The sequence below is a fragment of the Euprymna scolopes genome, chromosome 23, assembly GCF_053919585.1.
Source record: "Euprymna scolopes isolate OS-2025 chromosome 23, ASM5391958v1, whole genome shotgun sequence".
Classification (NCBI taxonomy): domain Eukaryota; kingdom Metazoa; phylum Mollusca; class Cephalopoda; order Sepiida; family Sepiolidae; genus Euprymna; species Euprymna scolopes.
Window position 1 is genome coordinate 98,940,873 of NC_136504.1, and position 21,370 is coordinate 98,962,242.

At 39.8% G+C, this 21,370-nt stretch overlaps 1 protein-coding gene across 1 annotated transcript in view; it reads right to left on the reverse strand.

The window, feature by feature from the left end:
- The window catches only part of LOC145246054 (uncharacterized), a 137,779-nt gene extending 116,803 nt beyond the window's left edge, over positions 1-20,976 (reverse strand). Inside the window, exon 1 of the mRNA XM_080107897.1 lies at positions 20,790-20,976. Coding sequence (XP_079964023.1) covers positions 20,790-20,799 — 10 coding nt within the window. The 5' untranslated portion in view covers positions 20,800-20,976. The remainder of the gene's footprint in view (positions 1-20,789) is intronic.
- Between the last annotated feature and the right edge of the window lie 394 nt (positions 20,977-21,370).

Consider the following 21,370-nt stretch of genomic DNA (forward strand, 5'->3'; position numbering starts at 1 on the left):
ACACCGGGCTGTATCGCTTCTTTTCACCAACTGTTTATTTCTTATTTTCAAATCCCTCGTGGTCTGCTTTTCCCGCCAAAAATGTTCGCTGTCTTGTTGCCGTGACGACGTATTTCCGCTCGTTACGGCGATATTCACACCCAACCTCTGCCCCACTTCCCTCAGCCAAGTGACTGCCACGCCACATCATTTACAGAGAAAGGGGGTTGTCTGGCTGCTTAGGTCTTAGGAAGAGAGAGAGATAGCGAAATATTGATAGAGAGTAAGTAGAGAGACTGAATGTTCGCTTTGCTCTGACGTCACAATATATATACTACTATATAGTATATAGTATATACAATATATATACTACTATATAGTATATAGTATATATTTATTATATATACTAGTATATATAGACACAAACATGTAACTGCCCTTAGTATATACAGACACAAACATGTAACTGCCCTTTATATTATAGCTAACTCTGAATTCTCTTAAAGATTTATTTCAGTTTTGAAAACGTTTTACAAAATAAATGAGAATAATGATGCTGTATGAAGTTTAATGTGGGGGCAAGGAGATTCAACAGCTCTGAGGGGGGTATTCTAATTCTTGGCCTTTTGGTCAAGATCAAAGTGTAGTATCTGTTCCGGCAGATACTGCAAGCTATGACTAGCTATGACTAGCAAAGACCAGATGTGGGGGCAACCCCACATGCCTGACCTTTAACCAGCTCCCATTTCCCACCTCTCGGGAGCTGGTCCCCTTTTCCCTTCCCCCTCCCTTCACTCCTCACATTAAAAATTGGCCTTGTGCCTAATTTGCTCGGTGGGGGAGCAAATAAATACCATCTGTTCCGGCAGATACTGCACTTAAGATAATTTGTACCAGTCAATGGAGGGGAAACCCTCTATACTGGGACAATTATTATTTTTGGTAACCAGAGTGACCCCTTTTAGGGGAGCTGGTTTTTACCTCACATTAAAAACGGCCTTGTGCCTAATTTGCTCAGTGGGGGAGCAAATAAATACCATCTGTTCCGGCAGATGCTGCAGGCTATGACTAGCTATGACTAGCAAAGACCAGATGTGGGGGCAACCCCACATGCCTGACCATTAACCAGCTCCCATTTCCCACCTCTCGGGAGCTGGTCCCCTTTTCCCTTCCCCCTCCCTTCACTCCTCACATTAAAAATCGGCCTTGTGCCTAATTTGCTCGGTGGGGGAGCAAATAAATACCATCTGTTCCCTCAGTTACTAAACTTGACCCACCACCGGGCTTTCGGGCTAGGTTAAGGTGTTTTTTCTTACTAACTTTTGTTAGCAAGGACCGACCCCCTCCTTTGGGGAGTCAGGACCTAGAGGACCGACTCCACATTTGTGGGAGCTTGGACCCGGAAACCGATCCCCTCTTTTGGGAGACTGGAATCTCGGGACCAACACCACTATCGCTGGTAGTTGAGACCTGCTTTTTTCATTTGTTGTTTTTGCATGTTGTTTTTTCTTCGTTTCGGTCTCACTTCTCGAGACTGGGATGGTCTAATTTCTCAACACTTAATTGCCTGAGCAGCACTCTGACCTGCCAGGCCCAAACTTTGTCTATCTTCGCTGCTCTCCCAGTGGATCGAGCAGACAGGGTTCTCTTTCTCGCTTCCGTTGGGGTAAGTTAGTGGGTAGGGTGACGTGGGGTAGGGCGGGTGCTTCGTTTCTGCTCCCCTCTGTGGGCAGGGATGCCTATCCCCTCTCTCTCTTAATTGCGACGCGGCACTCTGACCCGCTAGCACCCACTGCGTCTTTCTTCTCTGCTCTCCCCCCTCGCGGGGGGATCTGAGCTGCTAACCCGACATCCCCGTGAGGGGAAGTCAAAAACTCTAATTTCTTCAAAGTCCGCTCCTCCCCCTCCTCCCCCTCCATTCCCCTGGGTTTTCTTTTCCCCCACTACACTTTGGTCCGCGCCAGCGGCCAGTGCAACCGCCACGATGCCAGGCAGGAGGGGTACGTCACCCCAAATGCGCAGCATCTCAACTGCTAACGACTCCCTATGTGAGGGAGCTGATGCATCTCCCGGCGAGACGGCGCCAGGAAACAAGGTAGGGCCCCGGCGCGCGGCGACCTTGGAAGAAAGCGGGAGGGTAGGGCCGCAGCCCGCGGCGTCCCCCCAAAAAGCACCTGCAACCGCTCCCCACGAGGGCAACCCAGCGGAAAAAGCTGCCGTTAACTCACTAGCTGGGGAAAGTGCAGAACCCAGCCAACCAGCTGCACCCCAGGACGGCAGAACCAAGGGAGGAAGACCGGGGAACCCATCCCCCGCTCCCCCAAAGGGCGACTCCCCAACAGAAAAGGAGGAAAACAGCACCGCGGACCAAACCGAGGCGCTGGACGAAGATGTAATAGCCTCCATCTGCTCACTATTCGGCGGGGAAGACAGTGATTGGCCCCCCAACACTCCCCAAGAGGACCAAATACGGAAAAGGGGTGACTCTCCGGCCAGTGGTAACAAAAGCAAGCTGGAAGGAGAGACACCCTTGACAGTACCCACCAAGGCTCCAGCTGGGAACACGGCACCAGAAGGGGAGACACCTCCATCCCCCAAGGGGACAGCCACCCAGCAAAGGAAGAAAATAAGAAAGGGGAGCGGCCCGGAGAGCAAACCAAGCCAGGACGAAACAACGCCAAGGACACAATGGCCTACTTTGCCTGGTAACGGCCCAGTTCCGAAGCCAAAAATGCCCATAACAAGAGAGAGCCCCACAACACCAGCTACGCCCCCCAACCTGAGTCCAGCTGACACCCACCAGGATGGAGGACCGGCATGGGGCCCCAAAGAGCAGCAAGGGAAGTTGACGCCCGAAGACTACAGAGCACTCTTCGACTCCACTTACAAGGAGTATACCCAGGGGAACAACATCCAACCCCTCCCGGGTCAAGTGGAAGTTCTGGAGAAAAGAGTGCTCTCGCTGATAACTTCAGACACCAAGACAAGGGGTCTGACGGGCGTCAACAAGGACACCATGATGAACGTGTTGCTGGAGCAGAACATTCCCGCCAACTACATCTGTAGAAGGAGTTACGCACAGTGGGATGTTCTGCTCCCCACCTCCGAAGACGCAGTCAGGCTGTCCAGGACCTGCCATCAGAGCAGGAACATAAAGCTCCAACCCATCTATATGAACAAGAGGAGAGCAAATGTTTCTGCTCTAAACGTCCCCTGCTATATGGAGGCCAAACAACTGGGGGCTATCCTAAGCCAGTATGGAGACGTAGAGGAAGTCACCCCGGTCCGCGGATTAAGAAACATCATGACCGGGGACTACAAAGTACAGATGGTCCTGGACAAGGCTGGATTCTACGCCATCCCAGCCACACTCAAGTTCGGAGAGTGGACACTCTCCCTTATAGTGGAAGGAAGGAGGCCTCATTGCTGGCTGTGCACACAACAAGGGCGTATGGCGAAGGACTGTCCAAAGAGGAATGGAGGGAAGAAGCCCACAAAAGCGGCGGGAACAAGCGTGACAACAAATCAAGCCGCTGCTCCCGCGCCGGCCGCAAATCCTCCAGAGGCACCGACAGGCTGGGTGACGGTCGTAAAGAAAGGCAAGATCAACAAACAGCCATCCTTGCAGACAGTCACCCAAGACCAAGAACAACCGAAGAGCGAGACGGAGAAAATGGACACACAGACACCCTCCTCCTCAAACAAGAGGAAACTACCAGAATCTGAGGAGGAGGCCGCGTCAGAGGCAGAGGAAGAGACAACAACAGTCTCTATGGCCCTGAGCGCAACAGAGATCAGGAGGGCCAGGAGGAGGAAAAGCCGCAAGACACGCGCAAACCCTCCTACCCCCACTGAGACTGAGAAGGACTCCCTCGCAACAACAACACAGGATGAGCCCCCTGTGATCCCAACACCCCAGCAACCCGAACAACCTTCCCCCTCTCCTATAAAGGCCCCAAGAAACTCTTCCCGCCCCTCATCCCGTGACAGGAGCCAAAAAGAAGAAAACGAGCAGGCTACCCCCTCCCCAAGCGCTCAGCCTCCCCATCAACCAAAAGAGGTCCCCTCCCCCACTCCCAAAGTCCGCACTGAACGGACCAAAAAGCTCCCCTTCCTGCCAGGAAGCAGGATTTGTGAAACAGACCCTCTCCAACCGGCTCCGGACCTTAAAGGACAACAGAAGGTCCGGTACAATAAACTCAAAAACTTTGAAAAAGTCGGTGGAGACCTAGTAACAGACCCCACTAAATTCAAGGACGCTCCCTTGTTGACCACTTTCGTTAGGGTCAACAAGGACGGTAGGACTGGAGGAATGTGGGCAATGATTAAGGCAGCGAAGAATGCGATCCCAGGCCAGCAGCTGGTGGATAGGGACCATCCTTCACTGACCAACATTTTCTTTAAATGTGAGGGTAGAATCCCCATGTATGTACACCCATCGCTATACAGGGCACTCAAACTAACCTTCCCCCTGGACGTGGGGGGCGTGGCCAAGGATGGATCACCTTCATCGGATTTACTTACCGGCAGCCTTGGCCAGGCCTGCCATGTCCTCACTGCCCAGGATTTCAGACCCGTCTGTGACAGTGCTTGAGGTAAGTGATCATGTCTTTGAACTTGGCTACATTGAATGTGAGGGGCATCAGGTGTCGAAGCAAGGCCTCGCGCGTTGTGAGAGACTTGGTGTCCCTCAAGGTAGATATTGCCGCTATCCAGGAGACCCACTTTGTTTGTGACGCGGATTGTCAGGTGCTGGTAAACGATTACGATGTCTACTCAGCATATGGCAATACCTATAGTCGTGGAATCTCCTTGCTAGTGAGTCGCACCCTGTCAGCGTCGGTGAATGTTGTTCACGCAGGCGAGGACGGGCGGGCGCTTGTTGTTGATGTTGCTGTTAATTGTAGTGTTTTTCGGATTGTTGCTGTTTATGCTCCCAATGCTGCTGTAGAGAGGGCAACCTTTTTTCGACGGTTGGAGGGCTTCTTAGTGGATCCGGAACGGTTAGTTTTAATGGGGGATTGGAATGCAATCCTTGATCCCAAAATAGATAAGGTCGGGGGGACTAGCGGGTCGGCGTGGTGTGACAGCAGTCTGTCTGACCTGATGGCCTCGTGCGATCTCGTCGACAGATTTCGTCTGGATCATCCGGGGCGGGAGATGTGGACGTGGCATCCTGTAGTGCCTTCCCATCCAAGCACTTACTTGGATCGGATGTTAGTTAGAAGAGGCGATGTAGACTTCCTATCTTGCCCCACGTTCCACTTGCTAGGACACTCGGACCATAAACTTGTTATGGCCCGTTTGAGCTTAAGTGCTAGGCCTAAACTGGCCGGATACTGGAAGTTCAACAGCACCTTGTTGGAGCTGGAGGACTACCGGTTGAAGGTCACTGAGCTAATTCAGCGGGCTTTAGTGGGGGCGGTTACAGGGAGTAAGTGGTGGGTTAGTCTCAAGGCCAAAATTAGGCGCTTCTCTGTCCAGTATAGCCAACGCCTCGCGATAGATAAGGCTAAGGCAAAGAAGCGTTTAGAGGATAAGCTGACCCGGGCGGTGGAGGGGGGGGGACCCCCTAGAGTTAGCACTAGCTAAACAAGATCTCAACCGCTTGGCTAGCGAGCGGTATGAAGGTCAAGTAGTTAGGGCTAGGTTAAAGAAAGTTTCTAATGAGGCTGTGAATGTTGACGCTGTTGAGCGTAAGGCTGCTTTAAGGCGCGGTTCAGATGGGTACATTCGTAAAGTACATAACCTGGAAGGACACCCCTTAGTATCGACTCGGGAGATCTGCGAGGGGTTTCGGGAGCATCTATCGGTGCGCTTCACCCAACTACCCGGACTCAGGGTTGATGAGTTTGGCAGCTATTTGGCTGACTCGCCCCGCCTCACGGCGGCTCGGGCGGCTAGCTGTGATGGTCTTATTACTGAACATGAGGTCATTACTGCGTTGAAGCAGGTCGGCTATAACAAATCCCCGGGGCTTGATGGTTTACCCTACGAGTTTTACTTGAGGCTGTCGCCCATGTTGGTCCCTATTCTGAAGGATATGTTCAACCATTGGTTTGCCCAGGGTTCCATCCCTGGACAGGTGACCAAGGGTGTGATCACATTGCTGAGGAAAGGTCAACGGCATGGTGGGAGGGAAAACTTTGATGATTTTAGGCCCTTGACTCTGCTAAACACAGAGTTAAAGATTTTGGCAAAGATTCTTGCGAATCGCTTGCAGGTTGTCATCACTGACTTGATCGAACCGGACCAGACTTATGCTGTGAAGGGGAGATCAATTCAAGACAATTTGCACTTGATACGCTCGATCATACAGAAGACGACGCCGAAACCGCGCTGATCAGTTTGGATCAGTCCAAGGCATTCGATAGGGTCGACCATCGGTTCCTAGGATCTGTGCTAGAGGCTGCCGGATTTAATCCGGACTTCCGCAAGTGGATCTTTGTTCTGTATGACAGGCCGACGGTAGCGGTGCAGATCAACGGTAAGCTGTCGGAGTCATTCGCTGTCTCTCGGTCGGTGCGACAGGGTTGTCCGCTGTCGCCTCTGTTGTATGTCCTGGCGTTGGAACCCCTCCTTCGCAAGTTAAGGGACGAGGCGGCTACACCAGTCCTGCGCGGAATAGCTCTCCCTGGAGGCACACGAGCCAGGGTTTCCGCGTTCGCCGATGACGTCACCGTGTTCGTGTCTTGCCTCACGGACGTTCAAGCGGTGGTCGAGGCGCTCGCTCGATACGAAGAAGTAACAGGGGCCATCTTCAACCGTAGCAAGTCTGTTGGCCTGCGGTTGGGGGCCTGGACCGGGGTAAACTCGCTTCCAGGTATTTTCAGCTGGACCGATGGACCGGTCCGCATTCTCGGTGTCTGGTTTGGACCGGGACTTCAGCTGGAAAAGAATTGGTCGGAAGTACAGTCTAAGGTCAAATCGTCAGTAAAGACTTGGATTGGAAGGAAATTGTCCTTGAAGGGTCGGGCGGAGGCGTGTGCTACATACGTCTTTCCGCTCATCCTTTACCGTTTGTCTGTACTTCCTCTCCCTGCAGAACGACTAACCCGCTTACAAGGGCGCCTCGATTCACTTTTGTGGAACGAGGGTAAGCATTATGTCTGCAGAGAGGTCTGTGTTCAAAATCCGAGCGAGGGAGGCCTGGGTCAGCCCAGTCTCTTGTGTCATAGAAACGCCGAGAGATTGGCTTTCCTGGGTCGTTCGCTTGAAGGAGACGCTCCTTGGGTCCCTGTGGTTGAGAACTCGTTTCCCAATCTCAAACCCAACCCTTCGGTAGAAGGTCGTCGTAGACCGAAGGGGGAGTCCAAGTTCTTCTCCGAATGCCGAACCGCTCTTAGAGCTTTGCCGGGGACCAATGTCCTCGATCAGCCAAGGAAGAAACTGTATCGGGATTTAGTGGAGGGGACCGCAAAGGATCCACTTTGTAGGCGGATGGGATGGTCGATGGAGGTTGTCCGTTCTCAATGGCGTTGGGCGCCGGGACGGGAGGTTCTGAATAACTCGGAATTCTCCCTGACTTGGCGACTGGTCCGAAATGCACTGCCCCTCTTCGACGTACTTTTCCGGTATAAAGAACATACCAGTCGCTTCTGTCCGTGCTGTGACGAACGCGAGCCCGAAACAATCGAGCACGCGTTTTTTAGTTGCAGCCGGATACAGCCCCTATTAAGGTACGTCGAGGGGGTGACAGCTCGCATCGATGCCGAGTGTCTGCTCGATCTCGACGTAGGAACTTTTGTGTACAACATGGAGCCGCCGTTCCCCAGGGAGGAAAGTTTGGTTTTCCTGGCGATCCTAGCAGTAGCGCGCATGACCATTTGGATCGCGCGCCTCAAGTTGGTCCATGAAGGGACATCTGTTCCTGATCGGGATCTGATCGTTTACTTTAAACATTTGCTTAAAGTAAAGATCAGATGCGATTGGAAGAGGTTGCCTAGAGTGGAATTTGACAAGAGGTGGGTGCACAGCACTAGTTTGTGCATCCGTCGAGGAGCCAAGTTTCAATACGTGTTCCCTCCTTAGGCATGGCATGGGCGGTACTGGGTCCTACGGAACCCATCCCACCTAGGTTAGCATTATAAGTTCAGTAAAGTAACTCTTGACTGGTGGTACAAATGAGATCCTGTTCCTGATTTTATTTTTTGGTATTAGAGAACCTCTGAGTCTGCCCAACCCCCCTGCTCCTCATCTTTATTTTCTGATGCCCCCGGTCATCCCCCTACTCAGAGGTCACCTTCCTACCCCCTCCATCCGTTGCTTTATTTTCTCCCACCTCCATTAAGGCCACTTCCCCAAACCCCATTAGGGATGCTCTGCTTGTTTTCGGTTCCCCGGAAAACAGTGGGGGATCTAGCCACATAGAATAGTACAGGGGGGTCTTACTAACAACACATTAGTAGTTTTTTTTTTTTTTTTTTTTTTTTTGAAATGAACATTTTCATTAGTTTTTTCCCACTCCACGAACATTTTATGCCAATTAATTCAAGAACTCTTTCTAATGAAATCGAACTTTATTTTCTCACACATACACACACAAAAAAAAAAAAAAAAAAAAAAAAAAAAAATGCACACACAACACACAGAAATGAATATACAAATTGTACATAGTTAAATTTTACATTGAACGCTGGGGTTATTAGTTAGATTAGGATCCACAGAGTGATTGAGGTATTTTGGTAAATGTTGCCAGTCAAGAGTAAGACTTCAAAGTCTCATCTGTTACATAGTCAAAAAGACCCTGTACCCTCCCCCTCCCAATTTCTTGTAGGGCCTTGTGCCTAATTTTGTTGAATTGAATTTTTTGTACGTTTTTTATGTTCAATTTTTTCTTTCTCAATAAAATATATAAACAAGATCAAAGTGTAGTATCTGTTCTTCAGATGCTGCACTTCATTTTCTTGTTCTCTTTCGGTGGAGGAGAAATCCTTCACGACTGAGACAATTTTTATTTTTGTACCTTTTCTCCACGTTAAAAAACGACCCTGGTGTCTAACTCTGTCCCGTAGGGAGACATTGTATATAGGAACAATAACAATGATAGGCCACGCACAGATGACCCTGGTGTCTAACTCTGTCCCGTGGGGGAGGCATAGTAAATAGGTATTCAAAAATAGACAAGAGCATGCCTGTTGCCAGTAACAAACCAACCCCTTTCCCCAAGGAGGAGGTAAGCCTATGAGAATACAAGCTAAACCATGCCTCATCCTAACAAAGCAGTTAATCATTCACGAAAGCTCTAAGCTATGAGGATGATGCTTTTGTGATGAACCTCAAACCAACGTAACTGGCTGGAATCCATAAGAGTAACGGATCTAAACAAGTTTGATTTACTCCTTCCTCCAAGAGGATCGGATGTAACACAAGGTTAATGTGGAGTAAGCCAATAAAAAAAAAAAAAGGGAGTCTACCTGCCTAAATCAGACCCATCAGTTTTTCCTTCATAGATGTACCTATAGCGATAAACCAACCCTCCCTCCTAATAAGGGAGTCGAGGCAGTTAATACCTGCAGACCTGCACTGCTCTCGAAAGCAAAAGGCAATACCTAGAAGGGTGGTTTCCCAAGGAGCAGAACCAGTGTACCAGAAAATCAATCAATGGCAGTTAATGGTCAAAAAAGCCGAGTTCAATATTATTGAATTTCTCCTTTTAGATAAATACTAAGCTCAATAGCATTGTTGCAGAGATTTCGGCACTTCTACAGAATTAGGACGAGATTTTGTAGTCAATAAATGGCGTTTTCAGATAAAAAAAACAATGGTTTAAGCTGATTTTTTTTTTTTTTGTCAATTCTTAGTTACAGTGGTAACTTTCAAATTATGCAGTCAGAATTACTGGATATTATTGAATTATTAAAGAAAACAACTTTAATTGTCTTAGCAGGTTAAAAATTGCAGCCATCTTGTTTAAATCGGAATGGAAAATTACCTTCCTTTTGAACTCTGTGTCTTTCGATCGTTTTCATCAAATTCTATTTTTTTTTTTTCTTTAATAAATAATTTTCTACCTTATCGATTTTCGTAATTTTTGGACATAATTATCTTAAAAATATGAGGAATACGTAGATACCATGGTTTTCATGTGAAATTCATTATTACGGTCTCCGAAATTTCGTCCCTATAGTGTAGGAGCGCCGAGATTTCTTTTTAATTCTTTGCTGTTGTTCCTCCTATCTGATATATCCAAACCAATTTTTAAATTACCAAAAATGCTTATAAAACCACATGTAATAAACTGAAAAGAAAAGTCGAACTGCCACCCAAATGCACAGAATTTATGTCCCATAGTAAAAATGGAAGGGGAGGGGGTAACTACTCTAGAACGATAGAATGGACTGAAAAATCGGTGCTCATTTTACGTTAAAATAAGTGTATATGCAAAACTGATCCCCTATTCTAATTTCTCAAATACCTGTTACTGTTTTTTTTTTTCTCTCAAAGTTTTGAAGATAATACATAATCGCCTAAAAGAGGTATTTTTTTTTTTTTTTTTTTTTTGCTGAATACTGTTTTTTTTTGTTTGTTGTTTTTTTTGGAGTTTTTTTTTCCAAAAAAAGAAAAGAAAAAGAAAATGTTTATGCGAACAAGGTCTTCGCTTCATCACGCTTATGAAATAGAGAAACAGGAAATCGGTTTCGCATGATGGGAGGGAGGGGGTTAGGATTTCGGCCGGTATAACCTTCAGCCACTCTTTTCCAAACATGGAAATTTGGACGGAATTTCAAACCGAACTCTTTATTTAATCCACGGGGGTAGATTGTTCTCATTGGTTGAGTTGAAATATTTTTATTGTTGTAGATTAAAACCCTCTCCACTTAAAATTGAGATTTACACTTTTTTTTAATTAATTTTAACATATGGCCTAACAGGGAAGAGCGTTGGGTAACAATTCTAGGGTAATGTTCTATCATTACAGATGATAATAGTTAATAAAATAAAAAAATGAACATTTCTACTCTGTCACAGCGTTTCAGCCGATGTAACCTCCAGGTACATCTTTTTCGAACATGGAAACATCGACGGAATGAGAATAATCTACCTCCATGGATTAAACAAAAGGCTCAGTTCAAAATTTAATCCAATTTTACAGAGTTCGAAAAAAATAAAATAAAATAAGCTTGAAGATATCATCGGCTGAAACGTTTGGGGGATATAACCGTGGCTACCGTAATATGATGGCCTAGCGACGACTATAATTTAGTCTGGTGACGTCATAAACATCGGTCTGTTGAAATTTGGTCACGTGTCTCATGACTAAACCGGAAGTTGGTTTAAAGTTTTGGAGGGTTAAATAAATTTAAACATGCCGTCGAGATGTATAGTTCCAAAATGCCGGGGTAACTACGAAAATGGACCAAAAGTTACTGTGTTTTCATTTCCCCCAAAAAAGGAAATAATTTACCAGTGGATTAATGCAATAAAAAGAAAGGATTTTACTCCATCTAAATATAGCAGGGTAATATGTTTGAGATATTGCAACGTCTCTTCTGTGGGAGAGAGGTTGTAGGGAAGAGAAAAGGGCATTCCCCACTAAGCCACGAAGTCAAGGCAGGATAGGCTGTTTTTAGCAGCTCCTGCCCAGATATGGCAGCAGTACTCCATCCTTGGACGTACTTGGCTTTTATATAGATAGAGAATTGCATCAGTAGTGAGATATCTTCTGGAGCGGTAGAAGGATCCCACCATCTTCCCAGTGACCTTGGCAACAGACTTGATGTACGTGTTCCATCTCAGATCAGGAGTGAAGGTCAAGCCCAGAAGCTTGTCAAAACATGGGGCTTCTCCTAGGCGAGAGCCATCCATTTCAATTGATGCCAGATGGGGATCAGAGCGTTGGTTTGGATCAGATGCATTAAAGGTAAACAGCCACGTCTTCCCCCACTGAACCACTCGTTCGAGATCAGAGGAGAGAGAATCAGAGAGAGCTTTGTCATTTACAGCCTTTGATGTGTTGCTGCAGATGGTCGTGTCATCAGCATAGATGTCAACGAATGATTTAAGTATGTGTTTAGGGAGATCATTGATGTAGATCAGGAAGAGAGTTGGGCCAAAATTAGCCTGATCAAAATTAGCCTGATAAAATATAGTTAATAGTTTATTTTGGAAGTATATTCCATAAAGAAAATAAACAACCCACTTTAAACGGAGAAATTACGAGTTTTGTATATGTTATTTGCAGTTTTGTGTTAGGGTTGTCAAAAATTCCCCCAAAATTCTGATACTGCTAGTGGAACTGTAAACGAAAATAACGTTTAAAATTACGGCAAACGAGTAGTTTTCAGCACCCCCGAAAACCTATAAAAGTGGTAATTTAAAAGGATTCTTCGAGGGTGGACTAATTCTGCACATTTACCTTATTTTTTTATTTTATCGTTTTTTTGTCATGTAATTTTCTTTTTTCTTTTTTTGTATTAAGTCAAACATGGTACGATTTTCTTTTAAATTATTTGTTTAGGTATGTGAACTTCATTTTCGACCTGAAGACATATAGCGAGAGGCATCAGCATTTGATGAAAGGACATGGAAAGACAATTAGTGTTAAATTAGAAAATCCCTATCTTAAGGATGGTGCTATTCCTCGAATATTACCAAACTGTTCCTCCTATTTATCGTCATCAACCACTTTTAGAGAGTCTCCTAACGCAAAGAAAATGCGTTTAGAAAATTCTGCTCTTAAGCGTGCATTATGTGAAAGTGTTGCTGACGAGTTAGAGTTACGGAAACGTAGAACTTTCTATAATATTGATGATTTAGAAAAAAAATTAACGTTTATAGAGATATCTTCTGGAGCGGTAGACTTGGACTTCTATTAGGCTAGACAATACCATCATTATATGCCATATAAAGAGATGCCCATGCCCAAAAATAAAAATGTCTATGATGATTGAACCGGACTTGGCCGTTAGAGTATTCTGTAGTGATGTGGAAATGAGTGCTATAAGGGAGTATAGAATTCCTAAACATGTAACAGAAGAAAATACTCTGCAGATTTGGATGGAAAACATGAAAAAAAATGGACATCGAAGAACAGGAAATGAAAACTAATATAAGTTCTTTATTAAAATTAATCTTATCATTTTTGCTATTAGTGCAACAGGAATCATTTAAATATTTTAATGTCATTAAGTTCATATATGAACAAATTAACATAATGACAATGAATAAGGTTAATTATTTGAGTGAAATGATGGTATTTTCTTCCTTATTATATAAATGCTCCCCTAGAGGGTACAGACTGTTAAGAGACACTAAAAATGTAATTTTACCATGCTATTCAACCATTCGAAGATTAACCTTATCAACTTCTATGATTCTGTCATTGAACAACACGATAATTTTCTCATGTATATTAAAAGTAAATTCAAGTTACTAATGCAGAATGACATCACAGTATATTTACTTGTTGCCGAAATACATTTCAAACCTTATCTTGATTATAAAGTTTGTAATATTGTTGGCTTAGCTAACAACAGCAATGAACCTGCCATAAGTGCTTTTATGCTTAGCAGTGTATTCTCACAATATAAGGATGTTGTGCATGTTATGCTAACTAAATGTCATCTAGCTGAGAACTTATTTGACATAATTAAACGTGTAATAATTGGCTTAGAAGATATAGGGTTTAACTTTATGATGTTATGCAATAAATAAAAAAGCTATGTCCTTCTTTTGTAGGCCCATCAAAGCTTTCAATTGTATATCGCCATCCAGTTAGAACGTCTAGCCCTCTTTTCTTCTTATTCAACTCAGTGCATATATTAAAATGCATTAGAAACAATTGGCTTGGCCAAAAAGATGAACGTAGATGCATGATGTTCCCAAAGTTTTTTTTATAATGGAAATCATGAATTAGATAACATCCAAAATGCTCCATTTTCTAGTTTACATAAACTTTATGCCCTAGAATCTCAATCACTTGTGAAATATTGCTATAAGTTGATTCAAAAGCTTTCTCCGACAACTTTTGAAAGCCAAAATGTTAATTTCGTTTTGCAAATTTTCAACGATTATACTATTCAAGGTTTGCTAACCTTAGGAAAACAGGAATGCTTGCCAAATTATGCAGAAATCGCAGAATACATTCAAATATTTTATATTTGGTGGACAATACTGAATGTGAAAACACCGTATAAAGGTTGTCGACTTCGTAATAAATATGCTAATCCACTTACATTAAATATTGATAATTATAGTTTCCTAAATGTGTTCTGTGACTGGTTAGAAACTTGGAATAGCATTCCTGGAAAAACTGGTAAGTTAACAAAGGAAACATATACTGCTTTGCACCATACTACTTACGCAATTTTAGAATTAACTAAATATTGTATAAATGTACTGAACATGGTGTATATATTACCAGGAAAGTTTCAGACAGATAACATTGAGGCAAGGTTTGGCCAGTATCGACAACTTAGTGGAGATCAGTATAATATATTGATACGTCAGGTGTATGAATGTGAAAAAAAAACTCAGAATGTTGTTAGTTTTAAAATTGAACTTACCAATTAATAATCGAACTATTGAATTGAAAAATTTAAAAGAAACTAACTGAGATGAAATGACAAGGGAGCAAGAGTTACATGTTTATAAATTTAACATAGATGTAACAGAAGATGATGTTAATCAATGCAAAGAAGTACTTCCTGTTATATTATACTTAGCAGGTTATTGCTGTCAAGCAGTTTTCAAAAAACTGAAATGCAATAGCTGCAAAAATTTAATATCCGGGAGAGAGGCTGTTGAAGAAATAGCTGAATTAAACAGCTACTTTCAGGGTATTAATAGAGGTTCTCTGCTATACCCAAATGATATAACTAATAATTTTGTCTTATATAATTATATAGTTATAAATAAACTTACAAAATGCGATTCTTTTTTTACATTCGATTCATCAGAGAAAATTAGCCTGATCAAAATCGATTATTTCATGTTGACTCCTGTGATGAGGGTCACACTATTCAGCAAATTGAAAAAATGCTGATATGGAGTTCATCAAATTCCCTTATAAACAATTTTTGTCGCAAAGAGAATGACAATATTAGTAAAAAATAAAAAATATCAAAAAAAGAAAAATTCAAACTTTTAATTAAATTCTACAACAGATTTTTGAAAAATTTTAATATTCAATGTTTGAAATATTTCTGCCTTAGTAGCTTTGTTTATACTAACATTTGTTTGAAATTTTTAACTTATTGTTCGTTATTCAGTTTTGATTTTTAAAATATTGTTTTTTTTATTTAAAAAATATTTATTGTTCATTTTTATTTATTTCTATGGAATAAACTTCAGTTACATACAAATCAAATCGTATTCCTTTTCTTTTTAAATTTTTTAACAACTTTTCTCCCTTTCAATTCGTTTTTTATTATTAATATTGGATGAGTTTCAGTACAAAGTATCATGTTTATCTTTTTTAATCCAATTTTGAAGTTTTCTAACGTTTTCTATAAAAAAAAATGTCTGCTCATTATCGACTATCGATTATTGCTTGCTAGGACCTATGGCGATGACGTCATTTTTGAGTTGACAGGCCATCTATGACGATGGTCACGATATAACGCCAAAGATGGGAATAATAGTTCGACTAATACAAAAAGGATGGGGGGGGGGCATATTTCTTTAATCGACCCGTATCATTGAAACGGTTACCATTGTCAGCAGCAAATCAGTCCGCGAAACAGAAACTAATTTAATTAATTCAATAAATAATATTCATAAAAAAAACAAGTACGTTACGTTCACGTATGAAAAAATGACAAGCCTAAGTAGTTTCGTGTGTTCGATGCTGAATTAACAGCTATTATTTTGAAAGACATACGTAATACGGAGAGGGGGAGGGGGCTTCTTTTCAGCTATTATATACTTTAACCTAACAATTAATTTTTAAAAATACTGTAAAAATTTAATTTAACTTGAAAATCTTATCTAAATATATGAATAAATAAAATATAGTGAAAGTGCATTGCATTCATTGGTGGTCAATGTGCACTGGTTGTCCAACCTGTAAGGGGTGTTTATTCCGAAAGCCGTTCTTAACATGGGGAGGTTGGGGGTGTTTATTCTGAAAGACATTTTCTTATTTCAATCTCCCCGTAATCAACTTCTTAAAGGTTAGTCTTCGGATGCTCCCCCAGTGCACTGCACTTCCACCCAAAATAATATGGTCCGTAAATCGCACAAGCTGCAACAATGTTTACTTGAAAACAAGAAATACACGTAGAGTGCTGTCGGATAGCCATCTGTAGGTTCAGCCACGCTGAGGAGTCGTAAACGACGAAACACGTGTCCGTGGATAATTAAATTTTAAAATATATATATATATATATATATATATATATATATATATATATATATATATATATATATATATATATATATATCGCTCCCAATCTGGGGGGAAGGGAAGGGGCACCGATTTGGTGAAGGAAAAAATTATTCTGAACTAGCATTTAGGTAAACATGAACTTTCGTATAAATATCAATTCGTTGAAAAGCATGTCAAATAAAAAAAAAATAAATAAACAAATAAATGACACCCAGCACCCACGTGTGTATAAAATTCGTTTTAATTTTAAACAAAAACCAAACGAGAGAAAAGAGAAGCGGAAAAAGAAATATGATATGATTCAATAAGCCAATCCCACAAAAATGTCATCGGAGCGAGACGAAATATTTTCTTTTCTTGTTTTGTGGAATTTAAGAACTACAAAAATAAATACGAGTATTTCTAATTTTAAAATAGATTCGATCTGTAAGTTTTCAGCATCCAAAATTAATTGGAATACAGTTTTTAAATAACAAATCGAATAATGGTATAGAATATATATATTTTTTTTTGTTGTTGTTAAGAAAACATATACAACCCAGAAAATAAAATTAAGCTGACATACAAAAAAAAAAAAAAAAAATGCGAAATTTTAAATTTGTTTCTGAAAATATTATAATCAAATTATTTTTCTCGTTTACACGAGTTTATTTTTGTATAATATTTTTTTTTTTAAATAAATAATATAAGATTGATGAAGAAAGGAAACTCAAATTCGATATTTATATATTGGTTTTGCACCTTTTAAAATGCTTTAAAAAGATTTATGGCGCTTGCGCTTTGGGACGAAATTTCGGAAATCGTAAAACTGAATTTCACATGAAAACAATGGTACCTCGTATTTTTAAGATGATTATATCCAAAAATTACGAAAATCGATACGATAGAAACTTATTTATTAAAGAAAATAAAAAATAGAATTTGATGAAAACGATCGTAAAGACACAGGAGAGTTCAAATGAGAGGTAATTTTCCGTTTCGATTTAAACAAGATGGCAGCAATTTTTCACCCGCTAACACGATTAAAGTTGGGTTTTTTTTAATAATTCAGTAATATTCAGGTAATTTCGACTGCATAATTTGGAAGCTACCATTGTAATTTATTAAAGTTGACAAAAAAATCAGTTGAAACCATTGTTTTTTTTTATTTGAAACTCCATTTATCGACTACAAAATTTCGTCACAATAGTGTGAGAAGCGCCTTTTTCATTTATACTTAAAAAAAAAATCTGAATTCATATTTTAAAACGTCTTCATATTATTTGAACATTGAACATTTTTTAAACTTGTTTTTATAGCAAAAGAAAAAATAAACCCACAAAAGAAAATAAATTAACGAAATATTTCCAATCTTTTGTATCAATATAAACAAAACTATATCATACCGCTACAAGATCGCGTGTGCGTGTTTATCGCCTTTGCGTAATTTTAATAAAATATATTATATTATAGAATTATATTTATTAATTATTAAAAATCAAAAATAAAATAATGGAAAACTAAATCGAATGTTTTTTTAACCCTATATTAAATGATTGTAAAATACGATTTATTATGAATTATCTTCTCTCCGCCTTCCACCCAGGTAACGCCGGGTATATACAGCTAGAAAGAATTATTTAAGACGATTGTGCAATTTTTACATGATAAACTGGTTATGTTGAAGTATTCAGCTTTAAGATAGCTGACATTGAAAAAAAAAAATATTTTAACCAAATTAAGGTACTTGTGTTTGTTTCGTGGTCATCGTAAATTTACTAAAATAGGTGCTAATGCAGAGAGTGATCCGCGCTATTTTTTAAATCGTATTTCCACGTTTAATTAAAGTTTTATGATTTTTTTTATTCAGTTGTAAGGTTAAAGTACAGAATAGGTACAAAACACCCTCCCCCTCCCCATGTTAAGAATGGCTTTTTAAATAACTTTATTATTTCAGCACGGATCTGTATGAGTACCCTAAAATAAATAGATGATGGTGGTTGTTCACAGACTGTGTTAGGATTTTGTGCCTTCTCTAAGGGGTTGTTTTTTGCTAATCGCCTGAGGCACCTCCGCTGGGGAAGGCCGACGAGGCTGCCCAGGCACTTTTTTCAGCGCAGAGTGTCCCTTTGTCCCTCCTCGGGGGCGCTGCTGACTTCTCAATCCCACTTTTCGATCCTGGTGTCTAACAGTAAGAGAGAACTAAACGACCTTTATGACATCCTTTACCTTTATTCATTAAATTGTAAGGTGAAAGCACAGAATAGTTAAAGTCCGCCTCCTTATATTAAGAACGGCTTCCTAAACAATGTTATGTCAGCACGGTCAGTAAACTGCACAAGTACTCACTCAACTTGGTTATAATTTTATGACACCTAGGAAAATAAAAGCACGAATAGAGTAATTTTGCTTAATTACCTAGTACAAATGATGGGGACTTAGAAGGTAATTTTTGGTACTTGTTACCGAGCTGAAATAATAACATTATTTAGAAAGCCATTCTTAACAGGGAGTTGTTTTGTAACTATTCTGCACTTTGACCTAACAATTTAATAAACAGAAATCGTAAAAATTGAATTTAACTGGGAAATACTATTTTAAAAAATAGTAACAAATGCACAAGAGCCTAATTTTTTTTTTTACAGAATTTTCAAGTTAAATTAAATTTTTACGATATTTTTGTTTATTCAATTGTTAAGTGAAAGTACAGAATAGTTGAAAAAAAAACTCTTCCCTCCCCATGTTAAGAATGGATTTATAAATAAATACTGTTTCAGCACGGTGCTTTCTCCTCTGAAATCGTTTTACATGAAGAAAAAAAAAAAGGAAAAAAAAATGAAAACATTCTATTTTTAATTAAAAAATGAACTGATCGAAATTATTCAATTAAATAAAAAACAATATTTTTTTTCTTTAAGATAAACTGGAAACTGCATTTCTATACCATAACAATATCTTCGTTTTAAAATTTAAAAAAAAGAAAAAAAAAAGATAATTTTCAATTTATGAACAATGAAAATATTTTTCGTTTTTAAATATTGATTTTTTATATTTCCATTTATTTGTGATGAAGCTAACTCGATTTCTCCCATCTTTATGTCTGAAGATGCTACTACTATTGTAAACAGTATTGGAAATTTTTAATGAATTAAAAGAAAAATTAATAAAAACAAATATTTTCCTTTTTAAAAAAAAAGAAATCAAGAAATAAAATTAAATTTATTTATTTGAAAAAGATTCACAAATAACCACTCCGTTTTTTTATTATTAAGTCATTCATTTAACCGGTTGTGTACGTTTTCAGCCTCCCTTTTTTTTTTCTTTTTTTTTTTTTAAATGACGCGTCATTTTATACGGTTTAAAACACGGTCAACAAATATTCCAGATTTTTAATTTAATATCAATTTATTTATGCTAACTTTAATATTAGAAAATTAAAAAAAAAAAAATAATAATAATGTGAGAAAAATAAACAATTGTTAAATCACATATGTGAAATTTAAAACTTAATAAAAAAAAAAATACATATACAAAAAAAATGATATTGAGTTCTGATATATAACATGAGGGGAGAGAGTATTTTGTAACTATTCTGTACTTTCCCCGTAACAATAACAATAAAAACACCGCAAAACTTGAAAATACAATTGTTTTTTTAAATTCCGCGGTATAATAAGTGCATAAGTATCCTTCATTGACCAAAAAAAAAAAAAAAGAAAGAAAAGATGAAGTGTAGTATCAGAACAGATACTAGACTTTGCTCATTTATTAAATTAAGTGAAAGTACAAAATCGTTACGAAATACCCCCCTCATGTTAAGAAAGGCTTTCTAAATAATAACGTTATTATTTCAGCGCCGTACCGCAATGTTTTTACAACTCGAATAATCGCATAAAATGATGCGGTTTTGTTTTGAACAGAATTTGGGACGCTGAAAACATACATGATCGCTTTTGACCATTGGTTAACACAAATATTGAAACAAAAACATCGAAAAACAAGTTTCTAGTCTCCAGGCCGGGTGGTTTCTAATTTTGAATGTCAAATAAAGAGTAAATACGTGTACTTGGAACGAATAGACACAGATAATTTCAAATTATCTGTGTGTCTACGTAAGTACGGAAATTAATAATTTCCGTACTTACGCAGTCAGTCCAGAGTAGCGATATAGAACTCAGACTCAGTCCTGACAATGTCCGAAACAATTTATGATTTCAAAGAAATGCAGAATAAAGCCACTCCTCATCTTAAGTCATCTTCTTAAATAATAACGTAATAGCACGATCCATAAACAGCACAAGTAAAAAAAAAAAAAAATTGTGAAAATCAAAGACTTTTTAAAATATAAAATAATTTCAAAATGAATAAATAGTATTAACACACTTTTTTTAAAATGTCAATTTAAAATTTATACTTTTAGTTGTTTCGTTTTGTTGTTTTTTTTTGGGGGGGGGGTAGTGCTAACCAATCATCACAAAAATAAAGGTAAACCGGTACAAACCTCCAGCCATCGTGTTGATTTCTAGCACTGAATGTTGTGAAAATATATCACTGGTCTCAAAGGAGATTTGAACATCCTGGAGAGAAAAGAAAGAAAAAAAAACAAGCTACACGTCTTTCCCCTTAAAACAAAAACACATGGTAAGGATTGATGCCGGAAGTGAGGCAAGCTGTCATCTAAATAATTCACCGAAGTTGGCGGAAGTGACGTCACGATCAGATTGTCATTGGAAGGGTCATGGGATCTTCCTTTTCTTTTTTTCTTTCTATTTATTTTGAATAGGACAAGCAAGTTAATATCAAGCAAGTAGATAGATAGTCTTATCATACCTGTTTCGTGTTTTTTGTAATTAAATCTCATAACAATGATTGATGGATATACCTCATTATTTATTATTATTATTATTATTATTATTATTATTATTATTATTATTATTATATGAGAACAATCTGTGGTGTACCCTGGAGTCTGAGTGACAACGTCTCCCCAGATGTCCAGTACTCCTCCACCTCTTGCAATAAGATTGCAGATGAATTTGCATTATCGTAAGAGTTGTTTACCATTGATTTCTCATTGGTAGC